At 32.0% G+C, this 18,967-nt stretch overlaps 2 protein-coding genes across 4 annotated transcripts; one reads left to right on the forward strand and one right to left on the reverse strand.

Annotated features, from left to right (window-relative positions):
* The first annotated feature begins 393 nt into the window (after positions 1 to 393).
* LOC105116438 (pentatricopeptide repeat-containing protein At1g77360, mitochondrial-like) lies at positions 394 to 3,738 on the forward strand. 3 transcript variants are annotated; one of them, XM_011013808.1, is made up of 3 exons: positions 394 to 626; positions 810 to 2,363; positions 3,378 to 3,738. In XM_011013808.1, the coding sequence occupies exon 2, from the start codon at positions 828 to 830 to the stop codon at positions 2,262 to 2,264; it is 1,437 nt and encodes a 478-aa protein (XP_011012110.1). In that variant the 5' UTR covers positions 394 to 626; positions 810 to 827; the 3' UTR covers positions 2,265 to 2,363; positions 3,378 to 3,738. The 3 variants fall into 3 exon arrangements, with proteins under 3 accessions (XP_011012110.1, XP_011012109.1, XP_011012108.1); XM_011013807.1 differs by having other exon boundaries at positions 395 to 626; positions 806 to 2,381; XM_011013806.1 differs by having other exon boundaries at positions 395 to 626; positions 806 to 2,363.
* A 123-nt stretch (positions 3,739 to 3,861) lies between these two features.
* Positions 3,862 to 5,821, reverse strand: LOC105116437 (probable receptor-like protein kinase At1g11050). The gene has a single exon (XM_011013805.1). It carries the CDS (start codon positions 5,753 to 5,755, stop codon positions 3,887 to 3,889), a length of 1,869 nt encoding a protein of 622 aa, XP_011012107.1. The 5' UTR covers positions 5,756 to 5,821; the 3' UTR covers positions 3,862 to 3,886.
* Between the last annotated feature and the right edge of the window lie 13,146 nt (positions 5,822 to 18,967).

The following is an 18,967-nucleotide window of genomic DNA, read 5'->3' on the forward strand; positions in this document are numbered from 1 at the left end:
TTGACCTAATATTTTTTTATTTTTCATAAATTTTTAAATAATAAAAATATTTTTTTATCTCTAGGATAAAAAAATATTGGGGTGCTAGATAAGGTTTTTTGTTTTTGTTCTTTCCATTTTCATATATAATTAAAATATATATCTGACCTTAGAAAAGATAAAAGAAATTTTTTTGTATTCATGGGGTACTTTTATACTTTTATACAGATTTCATAGTAATTAAAAATATAGAGGGATTTTATAATTTTTATATTCTCGGATCATAAATATATATTTATATTTATAGGGTTTTAAATTGGATAAAAATAATAATTTTTGGTTCGAGGATGTCTTGCGCGAACTCAATCAAAAGATAAAAGCCCAAATTGAATTCTCTCTCTCTCTCTTTATTTTTATTTTTATTTTCTTATCAGGGGAGCCCAAATAAAATCAAGGCTCGGGTGAATTTTTCCGATGGGCCTCGTTTAAGTTGATAAACAGAGCACGAAATGCCCTTCAATGTAAGTAAAGTATATAGCAGTACCAGAATCGTTCATCTCCTCTACCGTTGAGAGTGATTCAGTGGCGGAAATGAAACAACAGCTAGCTTAGCAGTAGTCACAGAGCTTTAGCGGTCTCCAAGCACGGTAAATCTTATCGTTTTCTAAATTCATTATTACTTACGTTACTTATAGTTTCCTCTCTTAATTGCTTGTTTAAAATTTTTTTCTTACCCTTGAAAACATATGTTTACACTCCATTGAATGACAGATGTATCAGATAAAGAAAAAAAAATTAATTACGGTTTTGTGGGTGTTTGCTTCAGGTAGATTTTGGGTTTAACAGAGATGAGCAGAATTTATAATAACTCGAATAAATTATATTCGGGATTTAATAAAATGCTAAAGAGAAGATACATGTCAAGTGAAACAAGTGATACAACGAAAACAATATGTAAAATTATGATGTCTTCTTCGGTAGTCACACTTGATACTGCCCTTGATCAAAGTGGGGTTAGGGTTTCAGAACAGATAGTGGAGGATGTCCTTAAGAAGTTTGAAAATGCTGGGATGGTGGCTTATCGATTCTTCGAATGGGCCGAGAAACAACGGCATTATAACCATAGTGTTAAGGCTTTCCATATTGTGATTGATTCTCTAGCTAAGATAAGGCAGTATCAGCTAATGTGGGATGTTGTGAAGGCTATGAAGAGTAAGAGAATGGTAAATGTTGAGACCTTTTGTATTATTATGAGAAAGTATGCTAGAGCTCAGAAGGTGGAGGAGGCTGTTTACACGTTTAATATCATGGATAAGTATGATGTGCCTCCAAATTTAGCAGCGTTTAATGGGTTGCTTAGTGCTTTATGTAAGTCTAAGAATGTGAGGAAGGCTCAAGAGATCTTTGACAGTATGAAGGACCAGTTTGTTCCGGACTCAAAAACTTATAGTATATTGCTTGAAGGATGGGGAAAGGATCCAAATCTGCCTAAAGCAAGGGAGATTTTTAGAGAAATGGTCAGCAATGGTTGTAGACCTGATATCGTGACTTATGGTATCATGGTAGATGTGCTTTGCAAGGCGGGGAGGGTTGATGAAGCCCTTGGAATTGTCAATGAAATGGACTCTACAGTTTGCAAGCCAACTCCTTTCATTTATAGTGTTCTGGTTCATACATACGGAATAGAGAATCGGATTGAGGATGCTGTCAGCACCTTCCTAGAGATGGAAAATAATGGAATCGAGGCTGATGTTGCAGTTTATAATGCTTTGATTGGTGCTTTTTGTAAAGCAAACAGGCTTAAAAACGTCTACAGAGTCTTAAATGAAATGGATTGCAAGGGTGTGATGCCCAATTCAAGGACCTTCAATATCATTCTGAGCAGTTTGATTGGCCGTGGAGAGACTGATGAGGCTTATAGGGTATTTCTCAGGATGATCAAGGTATGCGAGCCAGATGCAGATACATATACTATGATGATAAAAATGTTTTGTGAGAGGGATGAGCTAAAAAAGGCACTTAAAGTGTGGAAGTACATGAAGTTGAAGCGGTTTATGCCAAGCATGCACACTTTTCAAGTTCTTATAAATGGACTCTGCGAGAAGGGTGATGTCACTCAGGCTTGTGTCTTATTGGAAGAGATGATAGAAAAGGGAATTCGGCCTTCAGGTGTGACATTTGGGAGGTTAAGACAATTGCTTATAAAAGAAGGAAGAGAAGATGTACTAAAATTTCTTCAGGAGAAAATAAATGTCCTCGTCAATGACCCTTTATGGGAGTGGTGAACCATTTCGGATGAGCTTAAATCTGTTTGTTATGTTTATCCATCAACAATGAGATTCAGAGTTGCAATGCCTGTATAGTGCTTGGTATCAAGTGCATAGGCCAGTTTTCGCACATGGGTTTTACTCTTTTCCTTCCTTCCTTACTTTCTTTTTTCTTTTCTTTTCATTCTTTTCATTTTTCATTTTTCATTTTTTTTTTGTGTTGCAATGCTGCAGTTCTGCATATTATTAATGTCCTGGTTTTGCTTCTTTATTTTTTTTTTGCCCCCTAAAATTTTCTGATTACAACTGAACTTTCTTTAGCGGAACTGGACTATGGAACAGCATCAACGCCTGTAAAGAGAGAATGAGAACAAGTGCCTGCGGAGGGCTCAGTCACAAAAAATTGAGAGAGAGAAGAGGATTGTAACTTCTGTTCAAAAATAGAAACAGTAGAAAGCCATTAGATAGATTGACAATCTTTGTTCTCCATGACTTGGGCAGTTGAGATGAATTTAATGTTTAAACCCAAGTGCCTTAAGATAGAAGGGAATTTGCCTATTGGACAATCTCTGCGTTGAATTTCACATGCATGTACTGCATCCCTATCTATCGGGCAGCTCTACTTTAGAACTTTGTTAAAGTTCTTTGCTATTGGTTAATTTCATGCAATTTTTTGGAAGCAGACTATTTATCTAAACAATTTCAAAATGCTCTCAATTTGGGACATGCTTAACTTAAGTATAAAAACATTGAGATGGGTCGCTGTTGTCCGGCACTTATGGAATGCCTTGAGATTTTTTTAAGGCTTTGGTAGAAAGCATGCCTCTTGGTTTGCTTGAATGTTGGAACTAATGTTAAATTATTTTCCATGCATCCATGACCAACAATGTTTTGTTACAACCTGTTTTTTTTGTCATGTGCAGACGCAAGTGCAAGTTATTTAAGATTTATGATATCGTTTGTTAATGACAGATTGTATGGTTTTGTTTCTGGTGATATGACTATGGGATCAGAACCTATATGATTTTTATTCATTTGGGCCTAACATGATGTTATCAGTCAGCACTCTGAGCTGCTGAAATTTTAATCGATAGTCTCTAGTAGTTCTCTAAATGTGGCATGACTTCGCAGAGCCAAAGAAGGAAACTGGTGAAATGAAGCAGGTGAATCAAAAAGTTATACTCTGATCTTCAGTCAGGGAACATGCTGCTGCTGGAAGTTTTGCGAGGAAAGCTCCTATTCTGCTGTTTGGAGTGGCAGAAATCACGCTCAACCCTCGGCCATGACAGCTATCAGGAACATAATATGAGATGTTAATTTTTCCTTGATAGAGCGAAGGTATATTGCAACAAGTAATGTAGAACGCACGCATGAGGTTGGAAAAAAGCAGCATTTCCCCAGTACTTATTTTCCCCCATAAGGGAAAAAGGAAAGGGATCAATAAATGAAACCACATTCTGTTTTGATATAGAAAAAAGAAATGTTTTAATTACATTGGTAGTGATGTAAAAGTAAGTAGAATGATAAGGTATTCCAAGATGCAAAAGAGCAGCCACATTTGACGGGCCTGAGTTGAAAATTCCAAGGTTGGCGGGGATTAAAAAACAATGTCCTTGCTGACCTAATCAATGTAGGAAAATCTACATTACTCTCCTGCTTGAGCTGCTGGTTCTTGATATCTCCGTTGTATACGAACTTTCCTTCCATGAAGGTCTGAATGACTCGTGACCGAGCGGCAATGGCCTTTCTGGTAACCTGGGGATGTCAATGTCGCCCTCTAGCATTTTTAGAGCATCGGCAATGGTTGGTCTGAAAGCTACCATCACGTGAGCACAGAGAATGCCAACAAGAACAAATCTCTCCATTACCCCTTTGGGTCCCTGATCCCTTATCGACTCGTCGAGAATTTCCTGTGACTTTCCTGATTTCGCTAGTGTCCAAGCCCAATCTGTAATCAAAAGGAATGATGAGTTTGATGTATCAATCACCTTCCTGCCACTCATGATTTCAAGAATCACAATTCCAAAACTGTAAACATCACTTTTCTCTGTCAGTTGCCCATATAGAGCATATTCAGGTGCCAAGTAACCGTGTGTGCCGGCTACTCTTGTGGTGAGATGAGACTGGCCATCTAAACTTTGCTTAGCTAACCCAAAATCTGCAACTTTTGCTTTCATTTCCAAGTCCAAGAGTATGTTAGTCGCCTTAATGTCACGGTGATAAATGGCAGGTTTGATACCATAGTGCAAGTAAGCAAGTCCTTTGGCCACGTCCAGAATGATATTCTTACGCTGAGGCCAAGTTAATTGCTTCCTGCTATGGTCATTGGATAAATGGTCGCCGAGGCTACCATTAGACATGAAATCATAAACAAGGTATCTCCTTTTACCTTTCAAGTTATCACTTGTAACACAGCATCCTCGCAGAGAGAGAAGATTCCTGTGCCTTATTTTGCTTATGATCTCAACCTCATTGGAGAAGTCTTCATCACCCTGTGAATCCAAATCATGCATTTGTTTCACTGCAACCAAGGTGCCATCTGCTAGAGTTCCTTTGTACACAACGCCATAAGCTCCTTGGCCTATGAAATTCCTTTGAGAGAACCCTTGTGTGGCTCGTTCAAGTTCTGATAAATGAAACCATTTTGCACCAGAGTTAGGCAGCATGCTGGCCTTGAAACTGCTGACAAATCTTTCATGTGAAGCACTGACCTTCCTCTTCCTGTCCCATTTTCTATACATGGTGATTAGTCCAAAAGCAAGCAAGACACCAATCAAAGAGCCCAATAGCCCAAATACGAGCTTGAGTAACTTATTTTTGCTCTTGGCTGGCTTTTTAGTACCTGAGTTAGCCAATGGCAAGGCTAGGGTGCAGGCAGCTGTTGTGGCATCCAGGGGACCAAGCTCGCTCACAATCCCAGCAGCATATAAACAAGTATAGTAGAAGCACTTGGAGGTGGCGGTGACATTTGGGTCTAGACTCGTTAACTGAGAATTTATCTTCTGCCCTGCATCAAGACATGAGCTGCACCTCGTTAGTTCTGAAAAATCGCCTCTGCAAGCCGTGTTTAATGGGGTCATTGGACCAACCTTCTCAATCCAATCCTGTGTAGTAACGATTCCAACACAACTAGAAGTGCTACTAACAAATTGACTCGAGTCCTTGAAGCAAGAAGGGACTAATGATGGGTCTATCGACAAGGTGGCAAGTTTGGCTTGAAAATCAGATAAGCAAGCAGATGAAGCATTTGAATTAGGAAATTGAAACATGGAGGTCTCTCTTAAGTGTTGGGCAATTCCCATGCCCAAGACACTTAGAAGAGTCTGGCAGCAATGTTCTAATCCATCAGGTTGACGGCACAGCGATGTGTCCCACGGCACAGTTTGGACGTAGCTGAGATCTACGGGACATGAAGAAGCGGCTGAAACTGGATGAATGGATAAAATGGTGAAGAAGAAGAAGAAGAAGCAGGGGCAGAGAGAGGAAGAGAAGAGCAGGTTATTGCCCATTTTTGTGTGCGGCTTTGAAAACCACCTTGTTCAATCACATGTTGGACTTGTATAAAGTTAGTTATTGGTTGTGCTTTGAACAGAACAATCAATCAATGTTGGCTGGCTCTGGCTGTGGCTGTGGTCGTGGTCAAAACTCACGTTTTGGTTGCGGACACGGAATACACGCACGCGCGGAAACACACAAGTATAGGTACTTTATTCTGACTTTCATTACTCGGCAGGTAAGTGAAAGATCTTCCTTTCTTTTCATTTCAAAAATATTTTAAAATAAATCTAAAAAATTTTAAATTTTTTTATTTCAGATTAATTTTGTATATATTTTTTTAAATTTTAATAAAATGATGTTAAAAATAAATTTTAAAAATCAAAAAATATTTTGAAACATTGCTAAAAACAATACTACAAGTTTTGAAACAATAACACAAATTAAAACAAATATTTAAAAAATAGCATAGTTTGAATATAAATATATTTAAAAATATTATTTCTACATACAACTGTTATTTAGAATAATAGGGAAGTTTCAGAATATATTTTTGCGTGTATCTACTTTTTGAAATAATGCTTATTTAGTCATGTTTTAAGATTTTTTTTGAAAAATAATTAACCTAAATAAAAATAAATTTAAAATCTTATAAAGATCTAATAGTTAAAAGACAAGATTTATGATTCAAAATTCAATGATCAAGAAAAAAAGATAATATAAAATGATGTAGCAAGAAAGAGAAATGAAGGAAAAAAGAAAGAAAGAAAGAATAAATCATCAAAAACATATCAAATTTATTTTTAATATACCTAGTACCATTATAGATATTTTAACAAGATAATTCTAACTATATATTAAAATAAAACCAAATAAAATCATAATTAACTTTAAACAAAATACTTAATAAATTATAATCATGTTTAATGATGTTTTAAGATATGATTAAAATTGTTTCATTAAAATCTTTATAATGATAAAATCTTTATAATAATATTAAATGTGTTAAAAATAAAATTTTATTATGTCTTTGATAACCTATTTTTTATGAATCATTTAATCTTGAATCTTATTTAATATCCATTAAATTTTCACTAGTTTTAAATTAAATTTTTAATATTTATTAATTGAATTAGATTAAGAGTGACATGATTTTTAAAAACAACTACTATTCTCGATAATTGTTGCATTCAAAATGGCTTACTTTCCATAGACTTTTATCAAACTATCTTGGAATTCTAAAATACCCCATATTGACTTAATGTCATCTCAGGCGTTTCATAAACCTCCCGTCCGCCGCCCCCTCAATTAAAGTCAACTGCATGTAGCTTATTAAAATTAAATTAAAAATGAATCTAAATGAGCTCTTGATTTTACTGTTGATCATGAGATAAATTATAATAGATTAACATTGGGTTTTTTAATTTTTTAATTTCTTCCTTCATTATTATATTTATTAAAAATTAAACTTTAAATTTATTTAAATTTATTTTTTATAAAGTTATTATCTTCTAAAAAAATCTTGACATTGAAGAAGTGTTTGATTTTATTTAAAAAAACACAATGATTTCATTATTTTTAATAGATTGAAAATTAAAAGATCAAAACTTAAAACAAGAAGAAATGAACCTTTTTGTTTTTTTCCTTTCTTTTTTTTTTTTAAAAAAAAAACACTATAGTCTTAGCGCTTTTTCAGAGAGCCTAGCCATAGGATTTTTTCAAGCTTTTATATGGACTAGGTGTGCGTAGCTACTAGGATTGCGCTTTTGGCTAGAACAAAAGGCTAGATTTATTTTTGAAATTAAAGATATTAATAGAAAAAAGACTTATATTATCAAATTAGTTTCTTTCGATAGAATTTAATTTATTAGTCTTCTTGTAAAAAAAACTATGTTGTAATCAAGTGAAAAAAAAAATAAAGGGCTTGCCACAGCATAAAATCAAACATTTTAATTTGTATTTATTTCTTAACTTCATGACTTAATTTTAGTTAGCAATAAGATCTATTTTTAACATTTGTTAACACATCATTCTTAATCTCTGTTATTAAAATTATGCATCAAACTTTAAACCCATAATTAATTTTTTTCCCTATAAAATACGCTATATATATATATATATATTGTAAAAGATTTTGCTATAAAATACGCTAATTATCTAGTTTTATTACGATAAAAATGGAGTCCTCCAAAAGTCAATAGCCACCGAAAGGCATGGCGGAGACCTGGGAGACGACAGTGGAAGACCAATCTTCGGTTGACGAGGGTGATTGGTTTGATTTATTTTTGTATTTTAAAAAATTAAATAAATTCAATTTAATCCATAAAAATTTTAATTAAGGTAGAATTTGATTTAGTGAGCTTTTAATCTAAAACGAGCTTTTAGTTTTTTGTAAGTGTTTTTTCAGAGGTTTGATTTTGGCTTTTTCAGTTTTGATTTTTGAAACTGAACTGATTTTTATTTTTTAATTTCCTAAATAAAATTATAAAATAAAATAAAAGCATTAGATTTAATTAATTTTGAATTATTTTTTCATGAATATTTTAAATAATTCAATTAATTTTCTCACCCTCCTAGTGGCTTCGTTTCATTGTCCAAGTTTTAACAAGTGGAGACCATGAGCTGTCAACACTTCGCGAACTCATAATTTTAAAGTTTTAAAGATGTTCAATAGTGTAATTATTTTAATTTTTTTTTAATAAAAAAATAAATTAAAATAATATTTTGTTATCAAAATAATAACATTTTCATTTAAGTTTAATGAAATTCCATCACATGATAAAGCTCAAAAGCTGATTTATTTAAAAAATAAATATTAAAAGGAAAAACATATTTTAGCACAAATTGGCAAATTCTTTTTTTCTTAATATAAATTTATTTCTTTAAATAAATTAAATTATATTTAAGTCTTTTATATGAGGATATTTTTATCATTTTATATAAAAGTATTTAATAAAATAGTTTATTGAAAAATAGATTAAACTATAAAGATAAATGAGAAACAATTTACTTAAAGTATAAAAATAGATTGGAAATTGATTAAAAGATATAAGGAAAATTTAAAGCTAATATTCTCAAATTAAATGAATCTTGGGCCAGTAAAAATCCTCAGAGAACAACGTTAGCTCATAGCTCAATCTTTTCTAGATTGTTGGTTATAAAAACAATTATGATTTTCAGTCTTTATCATAACTGTCATGATCCTATTAATTTTTACCAATTGATTAACAAAAGTATAACTATGTAGATTATATCAATATCATGTAAAAAGGAAAAACAAAAGAGAGAAAGAGAAAGAAGAAAATACTTGATTAGAATTATTACTGCATAATGTTGATTACACGAGATACTTGCTTATAAGTCTTTAGTCTTTAATAACAGGCTAACAAACTTTTACTAATTAACTAATTATCTACTATAAAATTATGACAAGTATCACAATTTGAAGTAGTATACTCTAACATCTCTTCACAGGATTAAGGAGTGAAAAACTAAATATGAAATTGCAATAATATGTGTGGAACAGAGGAGCACTTAGCCCCTTGTTAAGGATATCAACAAATTGCTTTTGGGAGGACACAAACTGCACTGAGAGTTGTTTTCTTGATACTCTTTCACAAACAAAATGAATATCCATTTCGATGTGCTTAGTCTTTTGATGCTGAACACAATTGAAAGACAAGGCAATTGCTAACATATTGTCACAAAAAAGAACAGGTACACTAGGTAATGAAATGTGCAAAAACGCTAATAGCTGTTTTATCCAATTCAACTTAATTGAGGTGAATGATAAAGCACTTCGGTAGAAGATCGAGAAATAGTTTATTGCTTCTTAGAGGACTACAGAATTGGATTATTACCTAAAAAGACCACCAAACTAGTAGTAGATCTCTTGTCATTAAAGTCCTTTGCCCAATCAACATCACTAAAGGCTTTTAACTATAAATCTCCTCTAATATATAAGAGACCAAACTTCATAGTGCCCTTTAGGTATCGTAATATTCTTTTAACAGTAGTAAAGTGAGATATCATGGGGTGCTACATATGCTAGCATACCTAATGCACAAAGAAAGCAATATTTGGCCTTGTGAAAGTGAGGTATTGCAGAGCCCCTATAATGCTTCTGTACAACTAAGGATTTGAATAAGGCTCCTCATCATCTTTGAGTAGTTTATGGTAAAGGAGACATAGAGTATCACAAGTTTTAGCCTCGCTCATTTTAGATTTAGCCAATAAGTCCTCAATATATTTGGTTTGTGAAACAAACTAGTAGCAATTCGAGTAATTTGGATTCCTAAAAAATATTAGAGGAATCCTAAATTTGTGAGACCAAACTTAGTAGTTAGAGCACTAATAACTTGCTGAATTAAACTAGACACACTCCCGGTGATAATGATATCATCCACATAGAGAAGTAACACCATAATCTCATGACTAACATGTTTGACAAATAATAAAGAATTAGAGTAAGTGGTTTCAAAACCCAAATAAGGAAGGAACTGAGTAAACTTGTCATTCCAAACCCAAGGAGCCTGTTTTAACCCATATAGAGATGTATGTAGTTTACATACGAGATAAGGATGATTGAGATTTTCAAAACTAGGAGGTTGAGACATATAAACTTTCTCTTGAAGAATACCATGTAAAAATGCATTTTTGACATCTAATTATTGCAAAGACTAGTTGAAATGTGCAACAAAAGTTAGAACTAATCGAACTGTGGTAGGTTTCACCATAGGACTAAACGTCTCCCCACAGTTCAATCTAGGTTCTTGACTAAAACCTTTAGCAAACCTTGCTTTGTGCCTTGTACAAGAACTATCAGAATGTCTCTTCACCTTAAAAATCCACTAACAGTAAACTAGATTCCTGTTTACTGGCAATGAAACTAAATGCTAAGTGCTTTGAACATGTAAGACATGAACTTCTTTTTTTATAGCCTTTAACCATACAAGAATTTTGATGGCAGCCTTGTAATTAGTTGGTTCAACCACAGTCAAATAAGTGCCTTAGAATCCTGTATACTGGCTATGAGAGTCTTCCTTTTAATAATCTCACTTTTACTTCTAATATGTATCGAACAAAGATTAAATGGAGGAATGAACAACACCACTTGTAAATTATCAATAATAAACTCATGATATTCGAAATCAGAATGTATAATAAGATTAGATGCTATAGGGAGTAGAGGAGAGGTTGAAAGTGGAGCAGTAATAGATTGAGGACTAATAGAGACTACAGATAAGGTAGGTGTATGAGTAGTAGAAAGGTGAGAAGGAGAATCTGGGATGGTTGAGATAATTAAGTTTTATGTAATAACTATAGGCATTGGACAAGGGGACAACAAACATGATGATGTTGATGGGAGTGTGTTTGAAGGTGTAAACAATAATTCTGTATATGAAAATTATTGCTCATCAAATATAACATGCCTAGATACAAATATTCTCATTGTTGGCATATGATAGCACAAATAGCCTTTACATTTTATAGCATATCCAAGAAACATATATTTCATAATTTTAGCCTGTAATTTGGGGCTATTATAAGGCTTGAGAAGACTAAAACAACCATATAAAAAAACACTAAAATATGTAATAATTAGGGAGGATCCAAATAACATCTCAAAAGGGGAGCTATGATGAAAAACAACAGTAGGCATATGATTGATTAAATATATGGTTGTTTGATAAGCATAAAACCAAAATTTGGATGATAATTTAGTTGTTTGTTATAAAGTGATAGTGGTTTCAATGATGTATTGAAGATAAGGATAATTAGTTTCTATTTCAAATTCAAATTTAAATTTGAATAAGTTTGTTAGGGAAGTATGTTAGTGGTTCCTATTTTTATGTGAGTGCAGGTTCCTATTCTTTTAACATTTCCTATCTTTATGCAATCTAATAGATTATGATAGACTTCTATCAGCACTATTTTGGATATAAATATATTATTCAACTTCTATTATTAAATAATAAAAAGATAGTAAAGCTTTTATTCTCCTATAAAAATTCTATGGTATCAGAGCTTTGGCTCTTTATCATTTAAGCTTTTAAGCTTTAATGGCAAAAATTATTATGATCAGGGTAAATAAACCTTCATCTTTCTCACAAGTAATTACATAAAATGTACAGTCTAAAACCACTATAGTAAACAGTGGTACAGATTTTTCAACATCACATTCTTCATTTCAACTTACCATTCACAAATTGAATGAAAAAAATTACTTATAATTGGCCTAGTCTATGAAGTTAGCAATAGATGGCAGAGGTAAACTCAATCATTTAAATGAAGACGTAAGCAAATCAGCAGCAGATGATTCTAATCTAAAACTATAGAGATCAAAGAACTCGTTGGTAATTACTTGGCTTATCAACTCAATTGAGCCAGCTATTGGAAAACCCCTTCTTTTTTCACCAACTGCCAAAGATGTTTGGGAGGCAGTACGTGACATGTATTCAGATCTAGAGAATTCATCATAGATTTTTTATTTAAAATCTAAGTTGTGGCAATCAAAGCAAGGACATCGGGAAGTCATGACATACTACAACTAGAGGGTGATGTTATGACAAAAGCTAGATCTTTGCTATAAAGATGAATGAGACTACCCAAATGATAGTGTGAGGCATAGGAAAAGAGAGGAACATGATCGAGTTTATGTGTTTCTTGTAGGACTCAATCATAACTTGGATAAGGTAAGAGGTCGGATTCTAGGCAAAAAACCTTTACCATCTATCAGAGAAGTTTTTTCAAAAGTTAGGAGGGAAGATGCCGGGTGAAAAATAATGTTGACAGATCCAGAACCTAAATCCAACCTAGAAATAAAAAACCCAACTCTTGTTTCTAGAGGATTTGATTTATATGAAGATAGAAGGAAGAAACCATAGTGTGACCATTGCAAAAAACCATGGCATATTAAAGAGACATGCTGGAAAATCTATGGCAAGCCCAAGAATTTTTTTTAAAAAAGAATGGTAATGATGGCAGAGCATTTCAGACCATGAGTGAAGATTCTTAGGGACCACAAATCAATTCAGAGATGCCTAATTTCACAAAGGAACAATTAGGGCCCCCGTACAAACTCTTTCAATCTCTACAATTCTCAAATCCTTCTTGCTTTTTAGCTCAATAAGGTAATTATCTCATTGCAGTTCTCTCTAGTATAAAATCAAATGCTCATTATTCTTGGATCATTGACTCTAGAGCTACTGATCACATGACTGGTTCTTCAAAAATATTCTCTTTCTATGAACCATGTACAGGAAACAAAAAGATCAAAATTATAGATGGTTCTCTTTCAGCTATAGCTGGAAAAGGATGAGTGTTTATATCTTATTTTCTTACATTTTATAATGTTTTTCATGTTCCAAATTTATCCTGCAATTTATTATCTATAAGTAAAATAACTCATGATCATCAGTGTCACGTTAACTTTTATCCTTCTTATTGTGAGTTTTTAAAATAACTCATGATCATCAGTGTCATGTTAACTTTTATCCTTCTTATTGTGAGTTTTAGGAACTAACCTCAGGGGGGCTAGAGAGATCAGTGGACTTTATTTCCTTGAAGATGGATCCAAATAGAGAAAACGTATTACAAGTACTTGTTTTAAATCTATTTTTTTTGCTTGTAGTGAGGAAATAATGTTGTGGCATTATAGATTAGACCACCTAAGTTTTCAATATTTAAAGCATTTATTTCCAAGTTTGTTTAAAAATAAAAATACAACTTCATTTTAGTGTGAATTTTGTGAGTTACCTAAACATCATTGTACCTCATTTCCATTACAACTATATAGACTTTCAAAACCCTTTTCATTAATATATAGTAATGTATGGGGGCCTTTAAAAGTCTCAAAACTTTTTGCAAAAAAATAGTTTGTCACCTTTATATATAACCATGCCAGGGTAAGTTAGGTTTATTTACTGCGAGAAAAATCAAAAGTGAAGGAAGTTTTTAAAATTTTTTACACCATGGTGCTAACACAATTTCAAACAAAAATTCAAGTTTTTCATAATGACAATGGAAAAGAGTACTTCAACAAAGCTTTGGGGAAATTGATTTTAGAAAAAGGCATAATTCACCAAATTTCTTTTGATGATACACCTTAAAAAACAGAATAGTTGAACAAAAAAATAAACATCTTTTGAAAATGGCTACAAATTTATGTTTCATAAATAAAGTATCTAAATACCATTAGGGTGAAGCTATTCCCATAACTACCTATCTTATAAATAAATGCCTACTAGGGTCTTAAATTTCAAAACAACTTTACAGGTATTCATAAATTATAATCCTATATCTAGGCTATCATCTATACTTCTTTTAAAAATTTTTAGGTGCACTATCTTTGTCTATATTCATGACCATAACAGGGAGAGACTTGATCCTAGGGCTAGAAAATGTGTTTTTATAGGATATGCACTTACTTAAAAAGAATATAAATGCTTTGATCAGATTTTTTTTAAAAAAGTTTGTCATCATAAATATAACCTTTTTTGAATTCAAACGTTTTTTAATAACTCATCTTCAAGGGGAAAGCACAAGTTAAGATTTAGACATGTTTAAAATAGAAAAAACACCAAACAATTTGCTTGAATCATCAAATTCAAATCAATTTGTTCATCCAAATATTGAAACTTTAGGATTGAGTATAACAACTTCTGATACGTTTTTTAAAAGTTTGGATGACTCATTTTCTTTGCCATCTAACAATCAAAATGATACTGATACTGACAATGGGAATAAAATAAGTACTATAAATTTAAAACTTTTGACCTTCAGATGTGTTATAAGGGGACATGAAAGTGTGATTTCATTAAAAGACTTTCACTCATAGTTGCTTGCAGAGGAGGTGATTATTGACACTTTAGTTAATTCTCATTTTATGTCGACTATGGTTGTTATTACAGGTGATACATACATATAAGGGACATCCTTTTCAGTCTCAAAGTTTCTCTCCAAATTATGGTCATCCTTATGTTCACACTAGAAACTTTCAGCTATATAATGGAAACAAGAACAGGGGTAAAGGTCGATTCCTTCATGGATTTAGATTTTTGCTTTCTAAATCAGGTTTTCCCCTTATGGCATATGTGCTTCCCAACTCAAATCATGGAGTTCTTGGTCAATCCCTTGCTCAGCAGTTTTGAAATCCTTCTACACTCATGGTTTCAGTTTGTCAGTTATGCACCTCTGATGGACACACTGCTCCTTTCTATAGGGCTTCTCCTTCTAAGAGAACCAAATGCACCATTTGTGGTAGAAGCAATCATACAACATGGTATTGCTTCTATAATGATAAGGGTTTGAATTACATTGCTTTATATTCCCTATAGTCATCTTATCCTAAGCAACCACAACCTCTGTAGTATACTCCATATTAAGCTCCTTTTTCATATTTATGAGTCATATCTTCACAGAACAGGAAAGTAAAATAATCCCTTATGCAAGTTATCCACAAAGTGATCCACTTTGCCTTTCCATCATCTTATTCTTCAGGATCTTCTCAAGTGTGGCTCACTGATTCTGATGCCACCAATTATATGACAACTAATTTGGTTAATCTATTGCTGGCCTCACCATATCTAACAACTGAAACAATTCATACTGTAAATGGTAAAGGTTTGCTAGTATCCCATATTGGTCATTATACTCATCATTCATCAATTTCTCTAATTAAATTGAATGTTGTACTCTGTATTCCTTAAATTACTCAGAATTTATTATTAGTATATTGCCTTTATCTTGATAATAACTGTGGACTCATATTTGATGCCTTTTATTTTTGGATTGAGGATAAAGCTATAGGAAAGATCCTTTACAGAGGCCTATGCAGTAATGGATTGTATCATATCCACTCTCTCTCACCTTTAACCTCGTAATAAACATACCAAGCTAAGGCTTTTCTTGGTCAACTAGTTCAGTCCACTTTGTGGCATCAGAGGTTAGGACATCCTACAAATAACATTGTTTCCTTGATTTTAAATAAAGTTCACATGCATGTTCCAAAAATCATTATACTTATAATGTGTCATTTATGTTTTGAAGGGAAATTTAGCAAACTATCTCTTCTACAGTATGTCAATAAGTCTGTAACTCTATAAGTCTGTAACTCTATTTGACACTATTTATATTAATTTGTGGGGTCTTGCACCATGTATATTATTTGATGGGTATAGATACTACACTATATTTGTTAATGAATGTACCAGATATTGCTAGATTTTCCCTTTAGTAAATAAATTTGATTTGTTTCCTACCTTTGTTGTTTTTTATTCCTTTGTTTCTACTCAATTTGTTTCATCATTAAAACTTATCAAACTGACCGGAGGATGAGTATACCAGTAATTGACTGAAACTTTTTCTCCTTAAAAAGTGCATTTCACATTGCCTCTCTTGTCCATATACTCCTGAACAAAATAGGATAGCAAAGAGAAAACATAGACATATTGAAAGTTGTTTAGAAGAATAAGAGTTTCACTATCTTTTTCTTATTTAATAATAAAAGTTATATGAGGTATTTATACCCAAAGTGGTGCTGGTAGAAGTTTATTATAATCTACCATATTGCATAAAGATAAGAAATGCCAAAAGAATAGGACCCACTAAAATGCTTCCCTAACAAACTTATTCGAATCTAATTTTGAATTTGAAACAGAAAGTAGTACTGGTAAAAGTCAATCATAATCTATCAGATTATAGGAACCACTAACATACTTCCTTAACAAACTTATTCAAATCTAAATTTGAATTTGAAATAGAAACTAATTATCCTTATCTTCAACACTCACCCTCAAGTTGGTGCATAAATATCTATCATACCCAACTTGCTGATAAGAAACTCAAAGATTGATCTGAATAATCCTTTTATAAGAATGTCAGCCATTTGTTATGTTGTTAGAACAAATGGCAGATAAATAATACTAGCTTTTAATTTTTCTTTTATAAAGTGTCTATCAATCTCAATATGTTTGGTTCTATCATGCTGTACAGGGTTATAAGCAACGTTAATCACAACCTTGTTGTCATAATAGAGTTTCATTAGCATCCCTAATGGTCTTTTTAATTCTTGAAGAATCTTTTTAAATCACAAGATCTCATATACTTCATACATCATAGATCAATACTTAGATTATGCTACTTTGTGCTGCTACACTTTATTTTTTACTCCTTTAAGTGACTAAATTTCCCTATATATAGATGCAGTAACCTGATGTGGATTTTCTGTCTGTAACTAAGCCTACCCAATCTGTATATTTATATGCTTCAATAGTCTTCTACTCACTTTTCTTGAAAAACAATTACTTTCCTAAAGTATTCTTCAAATATCTTAGGATACGATATATTGTCTTAAGATGTACTTCATAGGGTGAGTGCATAAATTGACTTATTATGCTGACTGTAAATGCAATATCTAGTCGGGTGTGAGATAAATAAATCAATTTTCCCACCAACTTCTGGTACCAAATGATATTTAGAGGATTTCCATCCTAAATATCTCTTTGTTTTTTATTAGGATCAATTAGAGTTCTGGCAGGTCTACATCCATTCACTCCTGTTTCTTTAAAGAGATCAAAAATGTATTTGCTTTATGAGACAACAATACCCCTTTTTGAATGAGCAACTTTTATTTCAAGAAAGTATCTTAGAGACCCCACATCTTTAATCAAATTCTAAAGCTAGACTTTTCTTCAATTGATCCATTTTAGTGATATTATCCCTAGTAAGAATAATATCATCCATATATATTATGACAATTGCAATCTTACCATCATTGGAGTGTTTTATGAATATAGTATGATCACTTTGAGCTTGGATATATCCTTGTTTTTTTATGGATTGAATGAATAGTTCAAACCAGGCTCTTGGAGACTGTTTGAGCTTGTATGGTAACTTCTTCAGTTTACATACCTTAAATCCAAAGTGTTCATCAAATCTAGGCGGTGGATCCATACAAACTTCCTCCTCCAAATTACCATTTAAAAACATATTCTTCATATCTAATTGTTGAAAAACACTCTCACAATATTCAACTTTGCCACTAGAGCAAAGGTCTCAAGATAATCAACACTAGTGGCGGAGCCACATAGGGGCAAGAGATGGCAATTGCCCCATTCCAAAATCAAATCCAAAAAGAAAATTCCTTTCAGTTTTGGGGTATATATATATATATATAGAGAGAGAGAATGAAATAACTAATGAGTTTGAGAAAAGAGTTGGGTTGCTTAGCAGTCATGTTTTTTTATATTCGTGTTTTTTTTATATTGTGTTGTTAGAGACTTCACTCCAAAAAAACTGGGTTTACATCTTCAAAAATTAGTTATTAAAAATGTTAGAGTTTATAATAATTTATGGGTTTGTTGAATTAATATATGTATAGGTAATATTGTATGCTAACGAATATGAATTGAAATGAGTTTTGATAAAATGATAAGTATTGTGTTATAAATTTCATATGAAAAATGATGATATTGAATTTACTAATGATTACAGGACAAAAAAAAATTAGGGACATAATAAATAAATTAAAAAGCATTTAATATTTATGTTTAATTCACTTATACAAAATAACAAGTCAGTAAGAACAAATTAGGTACATAATAAATAAATTAAAAGGCATTTAATATTTATGTTTAATCCACTTATACAAAATAACAAGTCAGTAAGAACAATATCAATTTGGAACAATCCTTTTAAGCTATGATTTTAGATGTTATGTACCATATGTCAGTATAGAATTATTGTCAAGAACTTTTTTAATCCTTGAAAGATTTAGAAATAGATAAATGAAAGCTTGTTTTATATATTGAAATATATTTTTAATGAGATTAAAAATAAAATCATTATGAAGCAGTTTTAAAATATAAAATCTTGAAGAAAACAATTATAACATAAGTTATTTTATTTTAAAAGTATTTTTAAATTAATTTTGCTTGACTTGAATTGGTACATGTATTTTAAATTAATTTTTATAGATAATATATGTATGTATAGTATATAATATCAAATATTTGTTAGTAATTTACCCCCTTATTTAAAAAATCTTGACTCTGCCACTAATCAATACCACAGGTTTGAGTAAAATCTTTGGCCACTACTCGTGCTTTATATCTTTCGAGAGATCCATATGAATTATACTTGACTGTGAACACCCATTTACAACCCACTATTGTCTTTTCTTTTGGCAGACCCATCACTTTCCATGTATAATTTTTCTCAAATGT

Source organism: Populus euphratica, unplaced genomic scaffold, assembly GCF_000495115.2.
Source record: "Populus euphratica unplaced genomic scaffold, PopEup_1.0 scaffold951.1, whole genome shotgun sequence".
NCBI classification, from domain to species: domain Eukaryota; kingdom Viridiplantae; phylum Streptophyta; class Magnoliopsida; order Malpighiales; family Salicaceae; genus Populus; species Populus euphratica.

Coding starts and splice junctions, on each gene's coding strand:
- LOC105116437 (XM_011013805.1), bottom strand. CDS start 5,755: ATGGGCAATAACCTGCTCTTCTCTTCCTCTCTCTGCCCCTGCTTCTTC.
- LOC105116438 (XM_011013808.1), top strand. CDS start 828: ATGAGCAGAATTTATAATAACTCGAATAAATTATATTCGGGATTTAAT.